Below are 22,662 nucleotides of genomic sequence, written 5' to 3' on the forward strand. Positions count from 1 at the left end.
AGAACACAGTGAAGATGTTTTACAAGTATTCCAGAACAAAATCACAACCACTGAAATCATTTTACATACCAAAGATCATGGTCCATTGGTCCTTTAACATTTGGCATCCATGAAACACCGCTGAAGGCCCCATCTATGAACGAGAAACGAATGTACACATATACAGTGTTTATATTTGGAAATATTTACAGTATTCAATCACTTAACTGACATGTGACTGTCACTGGCTTTTTATTTTCCACACATAATGTCTGTGTTTGGCTTTTCGCTTGACTCGCTGTCTGTATTACCAGATTATTTAACCCATCTATTCTGTTATTTACTGTTAAAAGCAGATTTAAAAGTATTTTTAATTACAGCGTTTCCCACCACCAGGTTGGCTACAGCAACTAAATAATGTACAATGGGGACATTTTTTGCTACTTTCTCAACGTGAACGTCTCGCAGAGCCAGACATATCTCCCCAGCGCTTTGTTAGCGACTGTCACTCAAACAGTTCATACTTTGACAGGACTACCAGAGCTAAAAAATAAAACGGCAGCTCGCTCCATCCATACGCACACACCACCATTAAATATCTGCTCAAATCAGCCAGTTTATGGGGAATTAAATCTGTCACTAGACCTACAAATTCCTTAAAGAAAAAGTGAAGTTGTTTACTTTGGTGCCACCTTGACCGACATCGGGAAGACCTGAAAGTTTAACCTGTTGCTTACGACGTGGAAAGCAGCCTGCGCCCAAATACGATACACTAAATACAAAAAGCAGACACTGGCTCTAAAAGTAAACCTTGACTTCGCGTTTAGTTTTTGAGTCTACGCAAACATAATTTTTGCATATTAATGTAACGCGTAAGACTTTTTAAAAGTAAAATGCGACGTTACAAAATGAAATGAAAACATGACGGTTAGGAAGTTATGAATAATTTACAAGTCACAAAATCCTACTCACCATTTTGTCCTCGCAGATTTCCCCCTGTGGTCAGACAAGGTCAGTACAGGAGAACTTGTACAGCTACGGAAAGCGAGAAGTGCCAAAATAGTTCCGTCATCGCGGTACCATACAGAGATGTTTAATGGTTGGTTTTTCACAATAGGTACTTTTTAAAGTATACCACAAATACTTTGTTACAAGTAACAGTCATGCAGTAATATCAAAGTAAAAGTACTCGTTATGCAGAATTGCCCACTTGAGAATAATGTCTATTATACTCAGATCAGTTACTTAAGAAAAAACTCAAAACAGTCAAAGTACAACTCAAAATTATACTTGAATAAAGTAGTTGAATAAATGTGCATGGTTACACTTGACTAAATGAGACTGAATCATATTCTATTTTAACTGAGAGGGAAAATGAGTATGTATTATGCTAGTAACCCTCACAACTAAAAACACAAATGATAATGCTAAGAATTGAAATCATTCATAATCCTGATTTCAATGAAGGAATTTTGAGAGCAGTACACAACTACTTAATTGTACAGTCCCACTGTTTCCCCTACACGTACAATGCATTTATTTAATTAATTAAAGGCTTCATGATTATTAACTCTGCCATTTGAAATGTGATGTCATTTACTGTTTACTGTGTTTCTGCAAAGCCTCAGGGGCACAACATAGTGGCAGGATTAAAAGAGGACTGGGTTGAAAAGTAGAAGCAAACTCCAACACTGTGATATAACGTGATGAGTTTTAGTTACTTATGTTATGTTCTACAGCATGTGAATATAAATGCAACAATAACACAAACTGCTGTCTGATTTTTGATGTTAACAGTCCATGTAAACATATTCATTGTTGGTCATTATGTCAGTGGTGCGCGACAGTTAAATCTGTACAAACCTGCTGCAACATGAATCATCTTTAAGGGTCTAGTATGAGAAAAAATGTTAAATTAGAATGAGAAGACCATGTCACAGAAACAAGACTCAATCATAAGTAATGTACACAAAACTTCAGTCTTAATACAAGACAGCACTGCAGCAAATTTAACTCAACCCAAAACACCAACACCAGATCTTTTCCAAATGTAGATGCACGATGAAAGGGAGCAGCAGAACGTGTTTACTTTATAAACTGCATTTTGTTAAGTCTTTTATTTAAGGATTTATTAGTCATGAGCTTGGTGTGGAGGGTGGGGACAGGCTGTGTACTATCTCCATCTGTCTCCTTTTGTCCTTGGCACGGGTGATAGTCATCTTGAATAAGCGACAGTACAGCTCCATGGCGGCTGGAGTGTCATCATTCCCAGGCACAGGGTACGTTACCAGGCAGGGGTTGCAGTTTGAGTCCACAACCCCCACTGTGGGAATGTTCATCTTTGCTGCATCTCTAATTCCCACGTGCTGCTGAAACACATTGTTGAGGGTGGACAGGAAGATGATGAGGTCTGGTAAACGGACTCCTGGGCTGTACTGGATGTGGGCATTGGTAAGGAGGCCACCCTGCCAGTACCGTGTATGAGCGTACTCCCCACAATCCCTAGCAGTGCTCTCCACCAGGTGGACGAATTGACGCCTGCGATTGACAAACAATATGATGCCGCCACGGTATGCTACATGGGCAGTGAAGTTCAGAGCTTGTTGAAGGTGCTCCACAGTCTGGTCGAGATCAATTATATCTTGGTCCAAACGGCAACCATAGAGGTATGGCTCCATAAGCCTAAAAAAAGAGAATTACAGTGAAATTTTAAAAAGTCATAAATTACAATTGGAATTTGGAGCCTTCCACCTCAAGATACATAGTTATGCATGGGATACTTCTTTGCATATTCAGTTAAAGCAGACAACAGCTCCTTTGGTGTAAGATCGAGGATTTGTGAGTAGTCACTCAAATAACAGCTCACACTGTTTACTGTTCTGCTCTGTTTTCTTTCCTGCATGTATTTTAATGTAAAAGGGAGTGGTAGACATTTTTGGTAGCACATGTAAACCATACCTTCAGTTTAAATCTTTGTCAGATTTGTAATTTATACATTTTGACCAGTGACGACTAATGACAATGATCTGTAACATATGGCCAAATCAAGTAAGCATTTTAAGGCCTAATACGGTGATATTTTTCACTGGCAAAGTCTAGAGTGAAACAAGCAAGAAATTAAGATTGATGAAGAGCATGCGTTGCAGATAACCGGGAAGACACCAAATGTCTTTTGATGTTTGTGGGTTGTAGGTATCACACAATTACTGACTGCAAACAATTTGCAACCACGTATCAAATATGATTATTTTAAGTTTATATTAATGTGTTCTATCACTTCAGGTTTCCTTAATTTGCAGGACCTTATACAGAGAGGGTTTGGATGCTGGTCACACAATACAGATGTGACCACCCTCAAAATACTTTTCATACTCTTTTGTATGCAATCTGGAAATCTCTGGGTTTTTAACTGTTGGTTGGACAAGTGATCACTCGGTTAATGGAGAAAACAGTTGGCAGAGTACTTGATAACATTAATAATAATAAGGTGCAGCCGTCCTTTAAACTCAAATAGTCGAATCAATAAAATAGGATCAACATCATGTCGTTTCTTCTACATTTCTGAATGTGTCTAGTTGTTAAAAGTGTGAATAGCACATCTATAGCCATGTAATTCACTTAACAATTCCCATCCTCTGACCCAGCAGAGCATCCAACATTAATAAGTCACACCAACCTGTGCCTGCAACCTTTTTTATGGCCAAGATGCACCCTGGCGTCGAATAAATCTTTCAACGAGAAGAGCTCTGACACACAGAAGTAGTCCGGCTTCTCAAGAGGCAGGTTCAATATTTTTTCTGCATGAATAAGAAAAAAACCTGCATGAAGTATGGAGAAAAAATACACCAACTCTAGTTATGACACATACATCCATGCTACGTTAGCTCACCTGTAACATCATCAGTTTGGGGTTGAGGTGTTTTAACAGTCGCTGCAGTAGCATACTGGTGTCCACCACAGGAGTATCCAATTGTAGCAGTCCGTAGCTGCCGTAGCCCCAAAAGTCCTGAATACGAAACAAAAATATTGGTCAAAACATTGAACGTTAACGTATAAGAAGTAAGTACGGCTAGCTAACCAACTAGCTACTGACATTAGCTATAAGCTAAGTGGCTAGCATGTCAAGCATAAAAATAAAACAGTTCCATAACTGTACTTGCCACAGATCTAAAATTTTGTTAAATACACTGAAAATAATCTGAGGACAATGTTACAATGGTGGAAAATTAAAAACTTTTAATGTGCAGAAACCTTTCGTCAGGGTCCGGACTGCCATGCTTGCTGGAGGAGTGGAAGGTCAGCAAACTGCGACTGCGCGTTTGTAGTTCTTTGGATACCGTAAAGCTGTGTTACAGTGGACTACAATACCCATGAAAAAAAAATTGAAACTGCGCAACTTTATTGAAAAACAAAGCACAACACTCACTGCGCCACACTTACATTGAACAACTATTAAATATAAAAACAATATGAACCAATGTCAATGTTGAATAACTCCTGATTTATAACAAATACTAGGCAAAAAAAAGGTGACACTTACAAAAACAATAGCTGTAGTATGAAGAGGAATTCATGTTGTCTATCTGGCCAAGGTCAACTCCTCAACAACCTTGACACCAGAAAAATTATTCTTATTTAGGGGCAACATGAAAAAAAAAAGGCACCACACTCCGGCAGTTCCTGGGGTTAAAGATTTACCTTGTACTTCAAAACTGCAAAAAAGAAGAAATGCCCTTAACTGATTACATAAACAAACAAGTAAACTGAAATTTCTTTCTCCATGTATAGTTACGTATTTCAGAGAATCTATCTAATATATAACTTAGAACATTACAAAATAGGACATAAGACATTTTTCATACTTCAAAAAAGGAGTGTTAAATACTGTAATCCAAAACATAAAATTGCCATTAGTCTGCAACATCAAAACCAACATGAAACCTTACATAAACAAACACTTAATAAAGTGCAAAGTAACAAACCACAGCTTGCAATATCAAACACCATATACATGCATGTTTCAAACGCAGAGTGAAGTATCATTCTGTTATGCTGTGCTGGTTGGGTGCTTCGTTTCTCCTGCAAAGAGATGATAATGAAATAAAATGAGCATTCTCTGTTTGACTGTGACCACTCACTGCAGAGACAAAACCATCTGCGTCCAATCACATACCTGCTCACTGGAACAAACTGAAGCTTTCTTTTGACACGTTGCAGAGTCTTGCTCTGAATAGGAGCACTAATGAGAGAAGCTTTCTCCTGCAAGCATTGTGGGTAACAGCCAAAGTAAATAATATTCACTTGTCCTTGTGATAGATAAGGCTACTGAGTTTAGGTAATGTGTTACTGAATATCTGGTGTCATCATAACAGGGATACAAACAGTGAAGTGAGGCGAACTGTAACAAAACTTGTCATCTCGCTACATAATTGTACCTTCTTGCATTTTTCAGCCAGGTACCTCCTGCTGAACATCCTGCTTCTCTCCTCTGTGGTAAGAGCTATGCAGGGTCTGAAGGTGATGCCAGGGTCAATGGCACTGGACAAAGACCTGAGCAAGGCAAAGCAGGACATGCATCAGAGAAGTCCCCACTAAGTACTCTTATAATTCAAAACAACATCCACCTTCAAGCCAGTGAGCATAAAAATTTTCCACCAACTACAGGAATGCTAGTAATGATTAAACACTATTAATGAGGAAGACTCATTGTGTTCGGATTCCACTCTTTATTACACAGATGCACTTAGAAGACACAGCAAAAGGTTTTATTTGAAAGAGTAAAAGAAAAAAGAAAAACACTTCTTACAAAATATTTACAAAACCTGGCAATGCACAGCATGTTCAGTAATTTTTTTTGATAAACAAAAATAAATAGCCTTTTTTCACATAGGAAATTCAAGAAAACTTTAACATGACAAAGAAATGAACACACTAAATATCAAGTTTAGCAAAACAGAGAGAAGTAATTATGTGGCTTCGGTGGAAACTGGAACAACACTTGTGTCATAGAGGTAATAAGTCCAAGACTGCTATAGTGGCTTTCATCAACTACTGAGCTTTAACTTCCCATCTATGAATCTGAAACCATACAATAAACTAAGGGCACTGAGTCTGGAAAACAAATGTTGTTGGTTGCAGGGTAGATGTAGTGTGATATAATATAACATGGTATTCGAGAAAGGATACAAGATTGTTCCAGTATCCACTAGTGTTGTAAAATTGCGCTAAAAAGGTGCCTATTAGGGGTCATGGTAATAATCTGTTTTTTGCAATGTACCCCAGCCTTTTTCTTTTTATGTGCAAAAGTCAGAAAGGATCTACTGAATCTATGGATCAATGGACGAAATAAAAATAGTTTTGAGTTTGATTGTTTTCAAGTTGGAGTAGACAATTCTGAGACACTCCTCTTTGCAGGACTTGAGTGGAAAGGTATTACGGGGGAAGAATGAGTCTGGAGTGGTCTGAGGAGACATGCAGTCAGAGTTCAACAGTGGTGAGCAATGTAGAGGCTTGATACAGAATAATCTGGGGAGGTAAAGTAACAGCACACTGTATTGATATCTGAGGAACCCAGTCCAGACAGCTTCAGTCATCAGTAGAAGAATTACATTTTACATACCTATGACTTCAGTGTTGTCAGAAAAAGGCATTTAGGAGAATTAGCACAAATTCTGATAAATATAATCACTTGTTATAGAAAATTTTATAATAATTGTTTTGGCCATATGACTCCCTCTACATAAAGATTTCCTAATAATGGTGTTTGGGGCTGCTACAAACACTTATTTTCATTACTGATTAATTTGCCCATTATACTCTTGATCAACTGATTAACTCTATGAAGCACAAAAAAACTAACCAACCCTTCATATATTACAGAAAAAAGCAGATACATCATCACATCACATTTAAAAAGATGGAACAAATGATGAAGAACGCCTTAAATATTTAACTCTCTATTGACTAATCAATAGTTTCAGGTCTGATTGTGTTTTGCACGCACAAGTCTCTTTTCTGCTTCTTTCTGACCACCCCAGTAAACTGTGTAAATGTGTCAAATTTGATGTATAGGACACCTGAAAATGAACGATCTAATTATCAATGAGTTTGCATTGAAATACCCCTAAACAGGGCAGTGATAAACATATTACAATAACATCAACAATGGTTACTTTCTAACTTTTGCACATAAAAGGTTGCCGATTTCCTCTTAAAGTAAACCTATATATCTAAATTGTGTAAGATTAAATAACAGCATGTATTTTTCAGATTAACATGGCTAATTTGTGTTGTTCCACTGACACATTAAAAAGATAACATCCTAATTGTAAGCATTTGGACTTTGGTGACAGTTTATTTTTCTTGGTCACATTTTTTTACATGACAGATATTTAGAATGATGACATTTTCTGCAAGGAAGTATTCTGCATTTGGATAGTAGCACTACTCATGCAGTCTGCCTCTTCTACAAAATGTCACTGTATTGCTTTTCAAAGGTTCAGTGATATGGATGGTCAAACACAAAAAAAGTTTTTGTGACGCGCCATTATGTTACACAGCTGTATAAATGTACAAACACATTTTTTAAAATGCCTGTTTTGATTTATTGTATTAACAAACATTCCCTTAGAGCCTATAAATGAATGAGCTTGATCATAACCTACCTTATATTTATTAGCAGGGCACAATCAAGAAATGAATTTATATAAAAGTTGGATTATGGTGATGCTATGGGACATAGTGACCAAAGGAAATACTTACAATGTGGAAAAGCCCTGCTGCTTCTCTGGATTTCTCCTGTCGCCTGACTCACAATCTGCCTCATCCACAAACTCTTCCTCTGTTCTTTCTAGATGTACTTCTTTATCATCTCTCTTCATGCTCTCGCCCTCTCTTTTTTTCTCAGTTAGCAAGTCCACTCTCTCCTTTCCCTCGCTCCTTTCCCTGCTTCGAACCTGGACATGGTTGGTCCTATTAGATTCCAGTTCGACAAACACACTCTTGTCCTTAGACATATGCACCATACTCTCTGTCTCTCCTTCTATAGAGCACTGTGACTGGTGGCCAGGCGGCAGGCTCCGTGTAAAGGACATCCTCGGATGCTGCCTGGCAGCAGACAAAAGATTCAAAACAGGGGACCTGAACGTGGTATTTACACTTGTCCTTGTAGAGGACCAAACAGAGACTGGAGTCTGTGATTTGAGGTTGATGCTCCCGCTTTGATATGGTAGAGCTGCTGATGCAGTTTCGCTGATTTTGGATGAATTCATATGGAATGGTGTTCTACTGAAAGTTCTTGTGTCAGTAATGGGAAGTCCCAGACTCTGGCGCCACTTATTTGACTCAGAACGAGAATGAGCAATACTGGGACTCAAAGCTGGTCGAACTCTCTCCACCTGAGGAGTGACGTCCTGGATGTCACCTCTCCCTGTGCTGGGCCTCCTTTGCTCGGTTCTAGCAGCCCCTGCCCCATCTGCCGGCTCCAAAACACTAGGGCTGCAGGACTGGACTGAGGACAGACATGATTGTGCACCAACAGTAGAGATGTCTGGCAGCAAACTCTGTGGCGTTGGAAGAGTCTGTTTATCTTGAGGGGGACAACTCAAAGGTGATTGTCCAGAGAAAGGGGTGGCGACACTTATTCTTGGAATTTCAGCCAGCTGATTTTCCTGTTTAATCTCTTCTTCTTGAGGTGAGGTACAAACTGTGACGGTACCATTCCTTGATACATCTCCATCTTTACTTTTCAATGCAGTTGAAACTTTGGCCTTTTCAGCCAGAAACCTTCTGATCTCTTGCTCAATGCTATCGTCACTGTCCACTGAACTACTATCTTCCTTTAACTGAGGAGCAGTCTGATTATTGTGCAGCAACATGGAGTCTAGACCTTCAGTGCCTTTCAATATTTCTGTATCACCTCCATGCATTTCCTGCTCTTTTATTTTATCTATTTGTTTATGTTGGAAAATGTTCTTTTTACTCAGTCCAGTCTTGTCTTTGATGTTATCCTTACACTTTTGTACTTTTTTCAAAGCACTGCGCTTGGAAAAAGAATCAGGTTTTAACTTTTTGGTCTGTAAAACATTTGTTGGTAGTGGTTCCTCTTCCTTGAGGCACTTCCTTGATTTCCGCTTTAAGTCTCTTATCTTTTTCTTTGACTTCTTTTTTGTCTTGAGCAAGTCTTTTATAGCGGTGTCTAGGTCCTCATCACTGTCAAGTGAGCTGCTTTTGTCTCCACTTTGTTCTGTTTTAGCTAATCCAGCGACTGGGTGTGTTTGACTTCTGTGCGAAGATACCAATGGGCTCAAATCTTTTCTATGCTCAGGTAAAGATTTAGGAGATGTTACTTTAACACTATTATCAATCCCTGACATGTTGAAAATGCTACAGTTTTCCTCTTTGTGTTTTCTTCTCTGTGTCAATGACACTCTTGAAGGTTTCTTCTGGGTTGCAACTTGTTTTGCTTTTGCTTTCTCTGGCTCATTCATACCTTGAGGCTCTTGAGTCACTGCTGAGCCAGGTGGCTGTTGGTGCATTTGGGCCTTCTGCTCGAGAAATTTCCTGATTTCCTGCTCGATCCCATCTTCACTATCAATGGAGCTGTCATCACTTTCTTCATCTGGGCAAGTGTCAGGAAGTGAGGGCTGCAAGGAAGATTCAGCAGGGGCACAACTGCTGCTAAGGCCAACACTATGATGGAAGGCCCCGGGCATAACAGTTTTAGAAATGTCCAGTATTGCCTCAGCACACATGAGCTCTGCAGTTGTATTAACCTTTGGGGGAGCAGTTGTAGGTTGATCCTTAAAACTTTCTATTTTAAACGAAAATAATCCATTTCCTTTACCTCTCTGGCCCTCGGAGAATGAATTCTTGGGGATGAAAGCAGATGAAGGAGGAACAGATTTCAATTCTTTCTCTGTTCTGGTCTTTTTCTTTTTCAGTTTGTGTTTCTTCATGTTTTCCGTGCTTGTACTTCCAACAGCATGTATTAATGACTTACTAAAGTGTTTCTGTTTGTGTAAGAATGGTTTCAGGACACTCTTCTCCTTGAGTTGCTCAAGCTGGTAGCAGCGAATAGCTTCTTCAATCCCATCATCGCTAGTGGAGTCTGACTCATCTTTGTATGCTTGTGGATTGAAAGTGTCCCTTCTGTTCTGCTGCTCCCTTTTCTCCAACTGGTACCTTTGAATTGCCTCTTCGATACCATCATCACTACTGGAATCATTTGAGTCTTCCTCCAGCTTCACTGTGACTGGGCACTTCACTTTGTTGAAAATCCTGATTGTTTTAGATGGGCTCTTTGTCTGCTCTTTGGATGAGATTAAACTTTTGGTTATTGTACTTTTATTGGAATCCAATTTCTTAACCATGTTGTCATTGAGGGTGGCCTTGTTTTTGATATACTTTTTAATAGGTATAACAGCTGGTGCTGCTGGTGTCTCGGCTTTGACACTTTTTGGATATTGGTTACTTGTGATCAAAAATGTATTGCTGTCAGAGTTCTGTTTGGAAACTTCAGGAATGGGTGAGTTTTTCCTCTGAATTTTGGATGACTGGAGAAACGTGGAGCATGGTTCTGCCTTGCGTTTGTGATCATCCTTTTCCTTCAGGTATTCCAGTATTGCCTCCTCAATTCCTCTGTCCACAGAATCATCACTGTCGGAGTCACTGCTCTCATGGTTGACTGGGGAGGAAACATCTGCCTGCTGGTTTTCAGTGGGGCCTTTCGTTTTGGACTTGGCTCCTACATAAGAACCCACTGCAACCTTGCAGACTTGCGGATGACCGTCTTGTCCTGATAGCACATTTCCCTCAATCTCGTCACCCATCTCGAGTGAGGACTGGGTGCTCCTCAGGCTCTCTATGATCATCTGGACCTTGTTTGAGATAGGTGTGCCTCTGGTGGACAACTCAGTGTCAGAGTCATTGAAGCACTGAAGGCTATAGCCTCCAGGTGGGCCACATGTTCTCCATTCTGTTTGCGTCGCTGCGACAGGAGGTACATTCATCAAGTACATTCTAGAGAAGTAGGGTGAGGTCCTCGACCACTGGAGTGCAACTGCCTCCGATCACAGTCACATTGTTCAATCTAGGAAGAAAACAGAAAGAGTGCCAGGAAAATCAAATTACATTGAAATTTAAAAGTCACACATGTAGAATTTCTGTAGGATTAATCTATCAGATTATTCTGATGGCAAGCATTACTATTCATTCTGTGTCCACACATCAGATTATCTATTTCAGGGAAATTTGAGGGACACTGCAGGAGTTTTTCAGAAAGTTAACCACTACTATTAATACATTATTTGGAGAAAATAAGGGTTGAAGTCAACACATACTTTTGTTATCAATTAGTATTGATTAGTTTTAAAATAAGTATAATTACTTCTCAAAAAAAATAAGGATACCAATACCAATATTGATATTTGAGAGTTTAATAATGGCTTTTTAAATCAATTAGTCAGTCCAAATTGCTGACAAAACATTTGCCAGTTGTTTAATCAATTAAGCAATCTTTCTAATCTTCAAGTACTAAAGAAAATGCTGTAAATTGTCATTCCGATAACTATTATTACCATAGGCTTTGTTTTTTTGTCTGTCCCTATTGTTAAACTAATGCCCTGAGAGAGAATGGAAAACATGACTTTATGTAACATAAAAAGATATCACCATAGTGATGATTGTTATTTTGTCCATTTTTTGTCAAAAACAATTTGATTTAACCATCAGAATTAAAAACGTAATCATCTCCAACAAAAAAATATATGTAATTCCTTTTCTTTTACTTACACTATTGTTTATCAGAATGGTCAATACTGAAAGACATCCCATCTCAATACATATCTAGGCAAAGAGCTGCATGTCCAGTATAAGAGGCATACTCAGTGCTCTGCTGCTACCTTGTGGACGAACTGGATGTGACCACTCTGCAGTAATAGCCACAGCCATATCAACCTGCTACTGGACTGGGGGAAAAATGAGCTGTGGGACCCTGTTCTATAGTTGGTTCAAGTTGACTGAAAACAAATGTATCTGCTTACAATCACACACTTGGTATAAAAAATAAAAATAAAAATAAAAAGGCAAGTGCAATATTTAAAAGTACTAAAAGTTGATTCTAACACACACCTACAAGACAGGGCTTTAGATTAGGTAAATATGCAGGAGCCGACTTGTAGTCCATCTTATTTAATATGGTGCATATTGCAACAAATGTGCAATAATAAAAAAAATACTGTAAGGTAATCGTCACAAAATTAACCTGGGGCTCCCAAGGCCCCTTGGGGGTCTGGGGCCTTGAGGCAGTTGTCCAATTCACCCTGTTAGTAATCCAGCCTCAGGGCTGCCTTGAAGCTGTGATTGGAGTGTTAAATACATTTTATTACAGGTTAAATAATACAACTGTATTTCAAAACAATATCCCACTCTACCCTGAAATCCAATGACTTGACTGACACACACTTGCTATTAATCTTGGACCTATTTGTCGTGTACCTCTTTTATAATTTGATTGTGGCATTGGTTAAAAACATGTTATAAAAGGCTTAGAATTAAGAATGGTGAAGTATGGTATAGCTACTAAGTATTTTTTCACTTGTTGAGATTTACCTTCAAACACAATTAACACCCAAATAATATAATTCAGTATTTCTCAAACACTACCAAATGAAGGTGAAAGAAACACATTAGTCATTTTAATATGTGCTTGCTTTTTATTTTAAGTGGGCAAATAAACCACATTTTCCCTTGGGGCCCAGTGACACCCACTGAAAAGCCCTTAAAGGCCCCCAGGCCCCAATGAATCAATTTCAGAAGGGTATATGTTAGTATCACAATATAATTATTTAACTTAGTCCTCCAAATGAGTATTGTCAAGATTCTTACGGAGTTGGAATTGACTTTACAGGTTGATGTGGCTAGTTCGGTCATTTATTAAGAGACACCAAGGGTATCAGTAGCAGGCTGGCAGCTGTGTTTTAATACAGCCCACCTTTAATTACAGAGCCCACTTACTCCACTTAATGCTGTTAAATTATTGTGTTTATCCATTTGACCTGTTCCCTCAACAAATTCTTTCTCAGTCAGTTTTGATGCTACAAATGGATGCTGTTTACCTCTTCTTAGTTACTCTTGGATGGATAGCTTTGACTGTGCACACAACCCGCTGTGTGATGCAATACAGAATGAATAGTGGAAGTTGTCAGGTCATGAACAGGCTGAGCCACTGAGGTTCAATTGCTGATAGAAAAAGTATTCATATCTTGATTTCCCCTCTAAACTTCTTCTCAAGGCCCAATGAAGTAGAAATATCCCATGATTTGATCTGTATCTTCTCTCCCAATAATCTTGTCAAGACCCACCAGATTTATCTTGTGATCCCTTGGAGGGGTCCAACCCCTAGGTTGGGAACCACCTGATTAGCCCACCTAACCATATTGCTAAAACCAGCTCCATTTAAAGCATCTACAACAGTTAAGTGCTGCTTACACACTGATGCATCAGTATTAACAATAACAATACTGTCAGATATAGAAACATATCAGTTACAGAGGCCATTTCTTTGCAGCATGACTAATTTCACCTCTGATATTTTAAGTACATTTTGCTGAATATAGGACGTTTACTTGTAATTAAGTATTTTAACACTGTGGTGTTAGTGCTTTTACTTAAGTAAAGGATCTGAGTACTTCTTTCACCACTGCTAATTACTTGAGTAAATGTACTTGGCTATTTTCCACAAGTGGGTTTAATACACCTTCCTTTTGAGCTGATAGTATACATACTTAAGATTTTTCTTTTTAACACAAATGCTCATGCTGTTTTGTTATCAGTTAAACATATGTTACGAGACTGCAGATGATGCTGTTGCTGTGACAAGCAGGACTAGGAAACTGTCCTGTGACAAGCATGCTCTCTAGTATTAACCCCAGGAAGGAGTCGTTATACAAGAGCCTTTGCTAGAATACCTACCCGAAATGTAAATCCCCCCTCCCAGCCCATTATACAGGCTACAGGGAGAATGAGCCACCCGACAACACCAAGAGACAATATCCTCTAACCCTTCTCACAAGCAGTCGAACCTGTGAGAAGAGTGCGAAATAACTATACGAAACCGGGATAGGTCATCAAAGACGCCCCGCTGAAAAATGCTGAAAAGCACATAAACCGAGCTGAAAGGAAGCAAAACGAAACCTAACGTTAGTCGTTCGCCAACTTTGTTTGACATATCATGTGTACAAAGAAAGTTTCTCCAAACATGCCAACATTAGTGGGTAGCATTTTTTTGTATTACATAATCAAAACGTGTTGTTGCATGCATTTTCCCTCCCGGACGGTTTCCTGGTTGCAACAGAGCAACCCCGGCTGTCCCCGTAACCGTCTAGCGGCACGGACTGCACCGATGCCCGGCGTGCAGCGTCAGGAGACTCCGCAGAGCAACCATGTTTCTTGGTAACGGCCATGGTTGTCAAAACCCACCGTACTCGGTTGATAACGCCGCTAAACGTAAGTATAATGCCTGATAACGCTTCATATAAAACAGAAAGGCATATTCTTTTGGAGAAATGAAAGAGGTGGTGTGAAACGTTGAAGGGATAACCGTGGCTAGTCGGTGACTTGAAAGACACAGGCGGGCCTCCCGGCAGCTGCAGCCCCGGCATTTTCTCCGGCAAAGAAAGCCTTTGTATTGAGCCACAGCGTACACTCCTAGCTTCGGCTATTTTCACACAGATAGAGCCACAAGACAGACAGTGCACAAGTTTAACTCACCTAAATATGACACAAAACGACTGCTACAGCAGAAGTGCGTTCATCTTTGCCTTGGTTTAAGATGTTAGGAAAGCCGTCGTGGAGATATGTCGGTGTCCGTCACCAGCTCACCACACACCGCCTGAAGGTCTCGCCGTCGAGTCCCCCTCCGCTCCGACTACCGGGCGGACAAGCTTCCTCAAACCCGGAGTTCAGCCAAGCACGGACCCTTTCAAAGATGGCACCGGCGGTTTTTCCCCTGGAAATATGAACACTTACATGACTATATTTAACATTTTAACATCACAGAACACACGTCCAATGTGTAATTTACACCTGTCTGTGCTGCATTTATAAAGGAAAACATCCTTTTCCGGGAACAATTTAGTGGGCAACAACCCTTAAAAATATTTTTTCTTTAGTATCCCAGAAGACTTGGCGACAGTGCGACTATCAAACGCCTTCTTATGTAAAAAGTTTTATCTCCTTTGGCAGAGTTGGTGAATTAGACAACTCCCAGTCAGGCTAATAGTAGTCTGTGTTTAACACTGGCATTAACTCTTATGTTTAGTTGGAATAAAATCCCACACATTATTGTGCATCCATACAATTTTAAGTGGTATTTAGGCCAGGTTTGACCTGTCATCGTCTTTATAGCTTGAAGTTTTTGTCGTCATATCTGTATTATGCTTCTAAAACACTGGAATAATGTCTCCACAACAATTTGGAGCCATTTGTTCATTGATTTCATTCATTATTTGTTCACTGAATCGAACATCATCAGGTGTGCCTAGCGGTTATAGGGCTGCAACTAATAATTATTTTCATTATCAGTCAATCTAATCTAATAAGAGAGAAAATAGTGAAAAATGCCCATTATAAGTTTTTTTTTAATGATGTCAGCTTCAAATTCCTTTTTCACACTTCTAAACCCAAAGTTATTCAGTTTATTAACACATAAGAAAAAGAAAAGCAAATCTCCACATTGTAGAAAGAGCAACAATAGAATGTTATTAATTTTTCTTTTAAAATGACAGAAATTATTAATCAGTCAATTAATCAACTAGTTGTTTCAGCTCTTGTTACACACGAATAACTCACCAGCACCAGTGTGTTTCAGTTAAATTCTAGGCAATACTAAAACAAAGTAAATTAAAATGTTATTCATAATCCAAGGAAAAAAAGAATTATTCTGTCTTACACTGAGCTCACATTTTACTTTATTTAAATTAGGATGCATGATTGTCACGTTTATTCAATATAACTCTTTTAGGAAGGATGATGTACATATGGGGGTTAATTGCAAAGAGGTACTTTGGCAGACTGAGTACTGTTGGGAGTGTCAGCGCATGGATAAAATATACTAAATGACAATGCCTTTGCCAAGAATCCTTCATCATGATTACTGCAACATGGCCCAAAAGGAAGAGCTGTGTTACAGATCCTGCCAGTGTTACTGTTAGCTTCAATAACGCCAGCATTAACACCAGAGGAAAAATCCAATCCAAATCAAATTCAGTGTACCAATACAGAAATCATTTTTTAAGTGCCAAAATGCTGGTGAGAAATGATAGGTATATTTGGAGGAGATGATCTTCATAGGAATGCATTATACACTTCACATAAAAGATGTCAGTAGTGATGCAAAGATCTCTACATACTGTATAAAGTGGCCTTTGAACTAAACATGACACCTTTAGTGATTTGTTGTTTACACAAATGTAATTTTGAAAGATGATGGCTAGAAATCCAAATGTTATGAGTTTACATAAAAATTAAAGGAAAAACCTGGCTCTCATTTTATGTTGGTCTATCTAAAGAAGGTTCTATGGGTCTTTTATGAGGTTCTGTTGCTTATTGAGGAGGTTATCAGGATTGTTAAGGATGTTTTAATGGTGGATGAGAAGGTAATAGAGGTCCTTTAGGTCGTTCTAGTGGTTGTTTAGATGGTTTAAGTGGTCAGTGCACAGGATCTACAGATGGTTTTAGGAGGTTGTCATAGTTAGGAAGGTTCTACTGATCCTTTTGGATGTTCTAATGGTCTTTGAGAAGGTTCTGCATGTAGATTTGGAAGTTTTAGTGGTCAGTGAGACGGATGTAGAGGTCCTTCAGAAAGTTCAAGGAGTCTTAGAGGTTTTGGTGGTCCTTTACAAGGTCTCAGAAGTCCTTCACAAGGTTCCCAGTGGGCCTTTAGGAAGTTTTTGTGGTAATTAAGAGGTCAGAGATGTCTTCTAGAGGTTGTAGTGGTCCTAGTACCTGATCAGGAGGTCTCTAGTGGGCCTTTAGCAGATTTCAGGGGTCCTTTAGTTGATTAAACACCTATGGGAGATACTGTGGTGACATGTTAGGCAGCGCTCCCCACCACCATCAGCAAAACACTGAATGAGATAATGTCCTTTGGAAGAACGCTGTTCATCACTCCAATTCAACACACATTTAACAATTTATGACAGGAGTACTGAAGATGTCCTGGAGTCTCAAGGTGGAATGTCACATTACTAATGCACTTTTACTTTTATTTGTCTCCCTTTTCATTATTGGGCTGCAACGATGAGTCGATTAATTGGATTATTATAATAATAACAAAATAATTGGCAACAGTTAATTGTTTTGGGTGTTTTTTGTTTTAAAGAAAACATGTCAAAATTCTCTGTTTTCAGCTTCTTGGATGTGATTGTTTCTGGTATCTTGAATTTATCATCTTCTGTGATAATAAACTCAATATGTAGTTTTTTTTTGTTTGTTTGTTTGTTTTTTTTACTGTTTATTGGACAAGAGAAGACATTTGAGGATGTCACCCTGGGCTTTGGAAAATTTGGAAGGACATTTTTCACATATCCATGATATATTATTGGACCAAATGTGTAATAAGTTAGTTGAGAGAATGATTGATAGATTAATTAAAATGAAATAATACAATTTGGAATGTATTTCTGATAAGTTATTTGTATTGTACGTATTCTTTGTACAATACATAGTGTAATCACCAAATAATTTATTTTTGCATATTCGTCAACCCTATTGCATACCGTCATCTTACAAGAGTGCTAGCATGTTGTGTTGTTTTAAGTTGATTTGATGGGTTTTCCTCCAGTGGTTTTTTTTTATTATTATTTTATTTTATTATTTTATTATTTTATTCTAGTACGGATCAAGTAAACAAGAGTGTGTGCAGGAGAAGTGTGTACAAAGAGCTTACAAAGGCTACTACAAAATAAAGTATTTCAATTTAAGTTATTAATTTGATTTAGTCTTGTTTCAATAATCCACCCATCCATTATCTATACCTCTTATCCTTTAAGGGTCACAGGGGGCCTGAAGCCGATCCCAGCTGACATTGGATGAGAGGCAGGATACAACCTGGACAGATCGCCAGGCTATCACAGGGCGGACAAACAGAGACAAACAACCATTCACACTTTTTAGAGTGTCCAATTAAGTCACCAATTAACCTAATCTGCATATCTCTGGACTGTGAGAAGAAGCCAGAGTTTGTTTCAATAAGCAAAGTAAAAAGTAAAAAAAAAAAAAAAAAAAAGTGAATTGGAATCTATGAGGCTTTTAAGGCATATACTCACATTGCATTGTGACTGCTGGCAAAGTCGGACCATGAGAAAGTAATGGAGCACATGGAGCCAATATAACAACTGTACCACTCTAAGTGGATGCCATCTGGGTTCCTGTCATACAAAAGAGGAAAAAACATTTTTCCCAAATTTGTCCTACTGCTCATGTTAACAATCCACTTCCTTTTTGACCAATATTCACTGCAAGAAATGAACTGTTTTGAGTTGCACAAATGCCAATTCATGGTGGCGCAAAGACTGGTACAAGCAGCACTACAGCACATTGGTGTAATCCTGACCTTGAAATGCACTTTGCCTGGTCATTTGCTATTTTCATTTGCATGCAAATGAGGAAGTGGTGCGCTAGTTCTTAGTACTTTGTGATAACGGAGTCTGACATTGCACTGAGACCAGACATCAGGAGACCACGTCAGTTCTCATGCCACCAGCATTCATTTGATAATAAAACAGAAATACAAAGCAGTCTTTTTTCCTTTACTTTCTCTCTGCATCTTTCTTCTGCTGTTCAAAAAATGCTGTCAGTTGTTTAAGTTCAGCTATGTAGACAGAAATACACCAAAGTGGAAAAAAAAAGAGGTTCAGCACCATGGACAGCAACCCTGCTCATTCCAGCCTTAGAGGGGAAAAGTTTGGGAACAGGTACATATTACCAACATGTCGAGGTAGCTGCTGTTGGCAGCATCAGCATAATATTGTTGCTGCACACATAAACATGGCTAGACTATCTAGTAATTAAGAATGTAAAACTTCATTGTAGAATGTAGAAGCCATAAATTAAATTATGGCTCAACCTCAAAACTGCCTTAACAAGTGGCCTTTCTGTTATACTTGGATCTGTTTTCCTTTGAGCGGGGAGTCCTGGAAGAAGTTAACATTAACCTCTACATGCTCATTACCTAGTGAATCTGGGAGGGTGCATAGAGGCTGGAAGGGATTGTATAAAGTAATTTGGTGAAACTGTAGGAGTAAAAACAGAAGTTTTGTTTATGCAAGTAGGAAACATAACATATTCTAAAACCTTAAGAAAGGAAAGAAAACAACTGCCAAATTAGTGAGGATAAAAAGAATATTTGCACCACTGAATTCAAGAAAACGATACCACAACTAATTACATGACTCTGTGTGGATCTGCATTGGCTTTTCCTCACAGTACCAGTGGAAGAATGTGATATTGCCCTTGAAATGGTGAATGCAGTGGTCCAAAGGGTGAATTATAAGAATGGAGAAGTTAATGACATACTGTTACAAAGCTGTGTTAATTCATACTTTAAAAAAAGCTGAAAATAAAACTGGGATTAATCCTCAGAAGCACAACGCTTGGCATAAACATGCAGGTTTTTTTTCCCCCCCTGTAGTCTGCCTGAAGACAGCTCAGGGCTGACAGAATCACATGCCTTAGGCAGAACCACAAACAGGACAGCACAGTGCTGCTTATGACTTACTACCAACACTGTTTGGAAAATTCATACTGACTCATGACACTTAACAGTGTTAAATATATTCAATTAATTTTCAAATACAGAAATGCTCCCAATTATAGGGTTTCATCACCTGTTAAACTCAAATCACAATATGAAGCTATTCAAAGTTATTGTCCACCCCTCACTACTACTATTTTCTGCAATATACCACCAGATGGCAGTGTAGACCTGTGTAAAAACACAACAATGCACTTCCTCTATCATTTGTTTTTTTAAAAACAAACGGCAGGACAGAAGAAAGGAGTTTGAAACTGAACTGCATGAGCATAGCTAAAATAAAACAAATGAAAATAAATAGATATAAGACATGACTATAAAATGCAATTTTTAACTTAATGTTACTTACAAAACCATACAATAAATATTTTTTCAAAGCCCCCCTCTCTGTGGGCTGGTGAAAAAAATGTGAAAAACACTGGTTTTTGTCATCTCATGTTTTATCTTCCTCCATATTCTGTATGGAGGGACAACAGGAAGATTTCATGTCTTCTTGCACGCTTCATTTGCCAGTTATAACATATTGGGTTGAAATACAGCAGATTGATTCCTTTTCTGTTACCCCTACATATAATAGATTGCATTGACTGTATGTGAGAAACAGGAGCATGAAAGCACACAATATCCAGAACTATAGTCCAGGGTATTGAGTTGTACAGAGTTAATTTCAGCACCATCAGCACCATCAGCACTATCTGCTGCTGCAGTCATTATACATTTTTCATTTCTCCATGAAAACATTCATATCCTCAGTATATTTTTTATAAAACCTTCAATATAAAGTTAGATTTCTCACAGGAGACATTTAGTGTTATAGTAGCCATAAATCATGTAGTATTGCTGCTACAGGGGGCAGCAGAGACCCACTGTGGAGTTTCCATTTCTTTTTTTGCAGTATTTGTAGTATTCAAATGAGAGAAAGATAGTACAGTAACAGCTTTAATTATACCACAAAGTTCAGTCTTAATTTGCCTGCTTTCAATCTGTATCATCTCCTCGGAGGAGGAGCTCGACAGCCTGATATGATGGCTGATGTTTGTCAGCCAAAATGAAATTGATCCAGAGCCAGAAATGCCACTTGGCAGGGCCATTATTTTTCTTAATGTGCCTGTCAAACACTAAGAGTGCACATGTCTTGCTGGCATGTGTACTGTATGAATTCAGAGCTGGTGGTCTGCGGTAGGAGGATGCTGCATGACATGAACAACATAAAGTAAACAATAGTAAGAAGAGACAAGAAAAGAAGGAAGTATGCTTGAGCCTCACTGTACCTTACAGTAAGTGAATGTTTTACAGTGAGATGTGAAAAAGGCTTGAGGTTCAGCCAAGACTCTGGTTGTGCCCCTGCTCCCACTCAGCACACATGTATACACATATGCAGATCCACCCACACACAAATACAATGGGCAAGTGCTGATCTGTGTTAACAAAAAGGCAGCATATTTAAATCAACCAGCTATACCAGTAATGATTCTTACAATAGCACAACTGATGGTGTAGAAACAGCAGAACTATCAAACTCAAAATCTCAAGATCCAGCCTTGCAAATGTGCATTAAATGCAGAGCTGGGCTTTTTCCTGTACAGTGACAATAAAGGCTATCTATCTATCTATCTATCTATCTATCTATCTATCTATCTATCTATCTACAAAAACAGAACAAGGTAACCATATGATAGTTGAATATAGTCTATAAAACAAGCCAAACTGAATAAATAAAGCTGGTTGTGTCTCACCAAATAACTGACCAGGCAGAGGTATGAACCCTTGTGAGTGTATGTTGTATTTTAATATCCAAGATAATGCACATTTAAGTAAAATACTGATCCTTGTCATGATTTAGACTACACATGCAGCTCAATATGAAATGTATGTATGGAAGTTAATAAACATTTGGGTAGTGAATAAACTGTGTTTTTGCAGGTGACACAGGCTTCAGTTGCTGCATAATATTGTTTTTTGATTGATTTACATCCTGGCAGCTTATTTCCCCCTGGGTTTTCTATTCTTAGAGTGAATGTAAACAGCATATTTGTCAGGTTTGACATGTAGTGTGATTCACTGATCTCTGTCATCATATTTATGTGAACGCCTACAAACATGCACAGCACGAGTGAAGCCTGATGGCAGAGCCGTGGCGTAATGTTTGGCATGAAAAGGCAAACTGTCACCTTAAGAAATTAAACTTGTCTTTTTTTATCTCTCCATTTTTGGTCCTACACTGCAGCAACTGCAAATGCATTTGTAAAAATTCCAACATAATCACAGAGTGAAATCTGCTTAATTCAGCTCTGAGTTTGTGCCATGTTTAATTTGTTCTTGTATCCCACTCAGGGGGAAGTAGTGTTTGTCAGCATGTTTGCTATTGACCAACAAGTGAACATGAGCAGTTGTTCTATTGCATTTGGCTCTCCTGCTGTTGCAACTTTCTCAGTATGCATATTTGGTATTGTGAGTTTATGTCCTTGCTCTCTCACAGTTGGAGCATTGTGATGCTCTGCAATGTCACACAGAGGCCACGTTGCATAACTGCTTTTCATTCTCAACCTCAGAGACTTACATAGAGTCAAAGATTGTCCTTTGCCTGTATCCATCCACTGATTTGTGTTTTTCCTCACAGAACCTTTACATTTTTACAAGACAAAGGAGTCAAATTTACATTTTTATAGTATTTGTCTTTACATCAGACTTTTAAGTGTATTTTACTGCCTGTAATCATCTGATCTTATGTGAGATATGGGAATATGATGGTCAGGTATCATGGTTGAAAATGTGTGGGAGGAGATGAAGGCCATTGCTATTTTCCATAGTATTCTCCACTGTGGAGGCAACTAAGTGATCTAGAATCACCTGAGATTTCAAATACACAG

General features: G+C 38.6%; 2 protein-coding genes and 1 long non-coding RNA gene across 3 annotated transcripts; 1 reads left to right on the forward strand and 2 right to left on the reverse strand.

Annotated features, from left to right (window-relative positions):
• Positions 1-1,678: 1,678 nt before the first annotated feature.
• Positions 1,679-4,342, reverse strand: mrps2 (mitochondrial ribosomal protein S2). Its single transcript, XM_018694450.2, has 4 exons — positions 4,231-4,342; positions 3,869-3,985; positions 3,656-3,776; positions 1,679-2,661 (listed from the first exon to the last, which is right to left on the reverse strand). The coding sequence occupies exons 1-4, from the start codon at positions 4,253-4,255 to the stop codon at positions 2,115-2,117; spliced, it is 810 nt and encodes a 269-aa protein (XP_018549966.1). The 5' UTR covers positions 4,256-4,342; the 3' UTR covers positions 1,679-2,114.
• A 41-nt stretch (positions 4,343-4,383) lies between these two features.
• On the reverse strand, positions 4,384-17,958 carry ppp1r26 (protein phosphatase 1, regulatory subunit 26). The gene is made up of 5 exons (XM_018691123.2): positions 14,749-17,958; positions 7,741-11,068; positions 5,415-5,529; positions 5,153-5,238; positions 4,384-5,058 (listed from the first exon to the last, which is right to left on the reverse strand). The coding sequence occupies exons 2-5, from the start codon at positions 10,995-10,997 to the stop codon at positions 5,019-5,021; spliced, it is 3,498 nt and encodes a 1,165-aa protein (XP_018546639.1). The 5' UTR covers positions 10,998-11,068; positions 14,749-17,958; the 3' UTR covers positions 4,384-5,018.
• Positions 11,388-18,776, forward strand: LOC127142815 (uncharacterized). The gene is made up of 2 exons (XR_007813887.1): positions 11,388-14,484; positions 18,030-18,776. It is a non-coding gene; the product is annotated as an uncharacterized LOC127142815 (long non-coding RNA).
• The last annotated feature ends 3,886 nt before the right edge of the window (positions 18,777-22,662 follow it).

The sequence above is a fragment of the Lates calcarifer genome, linkage group LG9 (assembly GCF_001640805.2).
Source record: "Lates calcarifer isolate ASB-BC8 linkage group LG9, TLL_Latcal_v3, whole genome shotgun sequence".
Classification (NCBI taxonomy): Eukaryota; Metazoa; Chordata; class Actinopteri; family Centropomidae; genus Lates; species Lates calcarifer.

Excerpts from the sequence above, each read along its gene's own strand:
- mrps2 (XM_018694450.2), bottom strand. The coding sequence starts at position 4,255 with ATGGCAGTCCGGACCCTGACGAAAG. Across the intron at positions 3,777-3,868 it reads CCAAACTGATGATGTTACAG|AAAAAATATTGAACCTGCCT; the intron begins GTGAGCTAACGT and ends TTATTCATGCAG. Across the intron at positions 2,662-3,655 it reads AAAAAAGGTTGCAGGCACAG|GCTTATGGAGCCATACCTCT; the intron begins GTTGGTGTGACT and ends CTCTTTTTTTAG.
- ppp1r26 (XM_018691123.2), bottom strand. The coding sequence starts at position 10,997 with ATGTACTTGATGAATGTACCTCCTGTCGCAGCGACGCAAACAGAATGG. Across the intron at positions 5,239-5,414 it reads TGGCTGAAAAATGCAAGAAG|GAGAAAGCTTCTCTCATTAG; the intron begins GTACAATTATGT and ends CAATGCTTGCAG. Across the intron at positions 5,059-5,152 it reads CAGTTTGTTCCAGTGAGCAG|GAGAAACGAAGCACCCAACC; the intron begins GTATGTGATTGG and ends ATCTCTTTGCAG.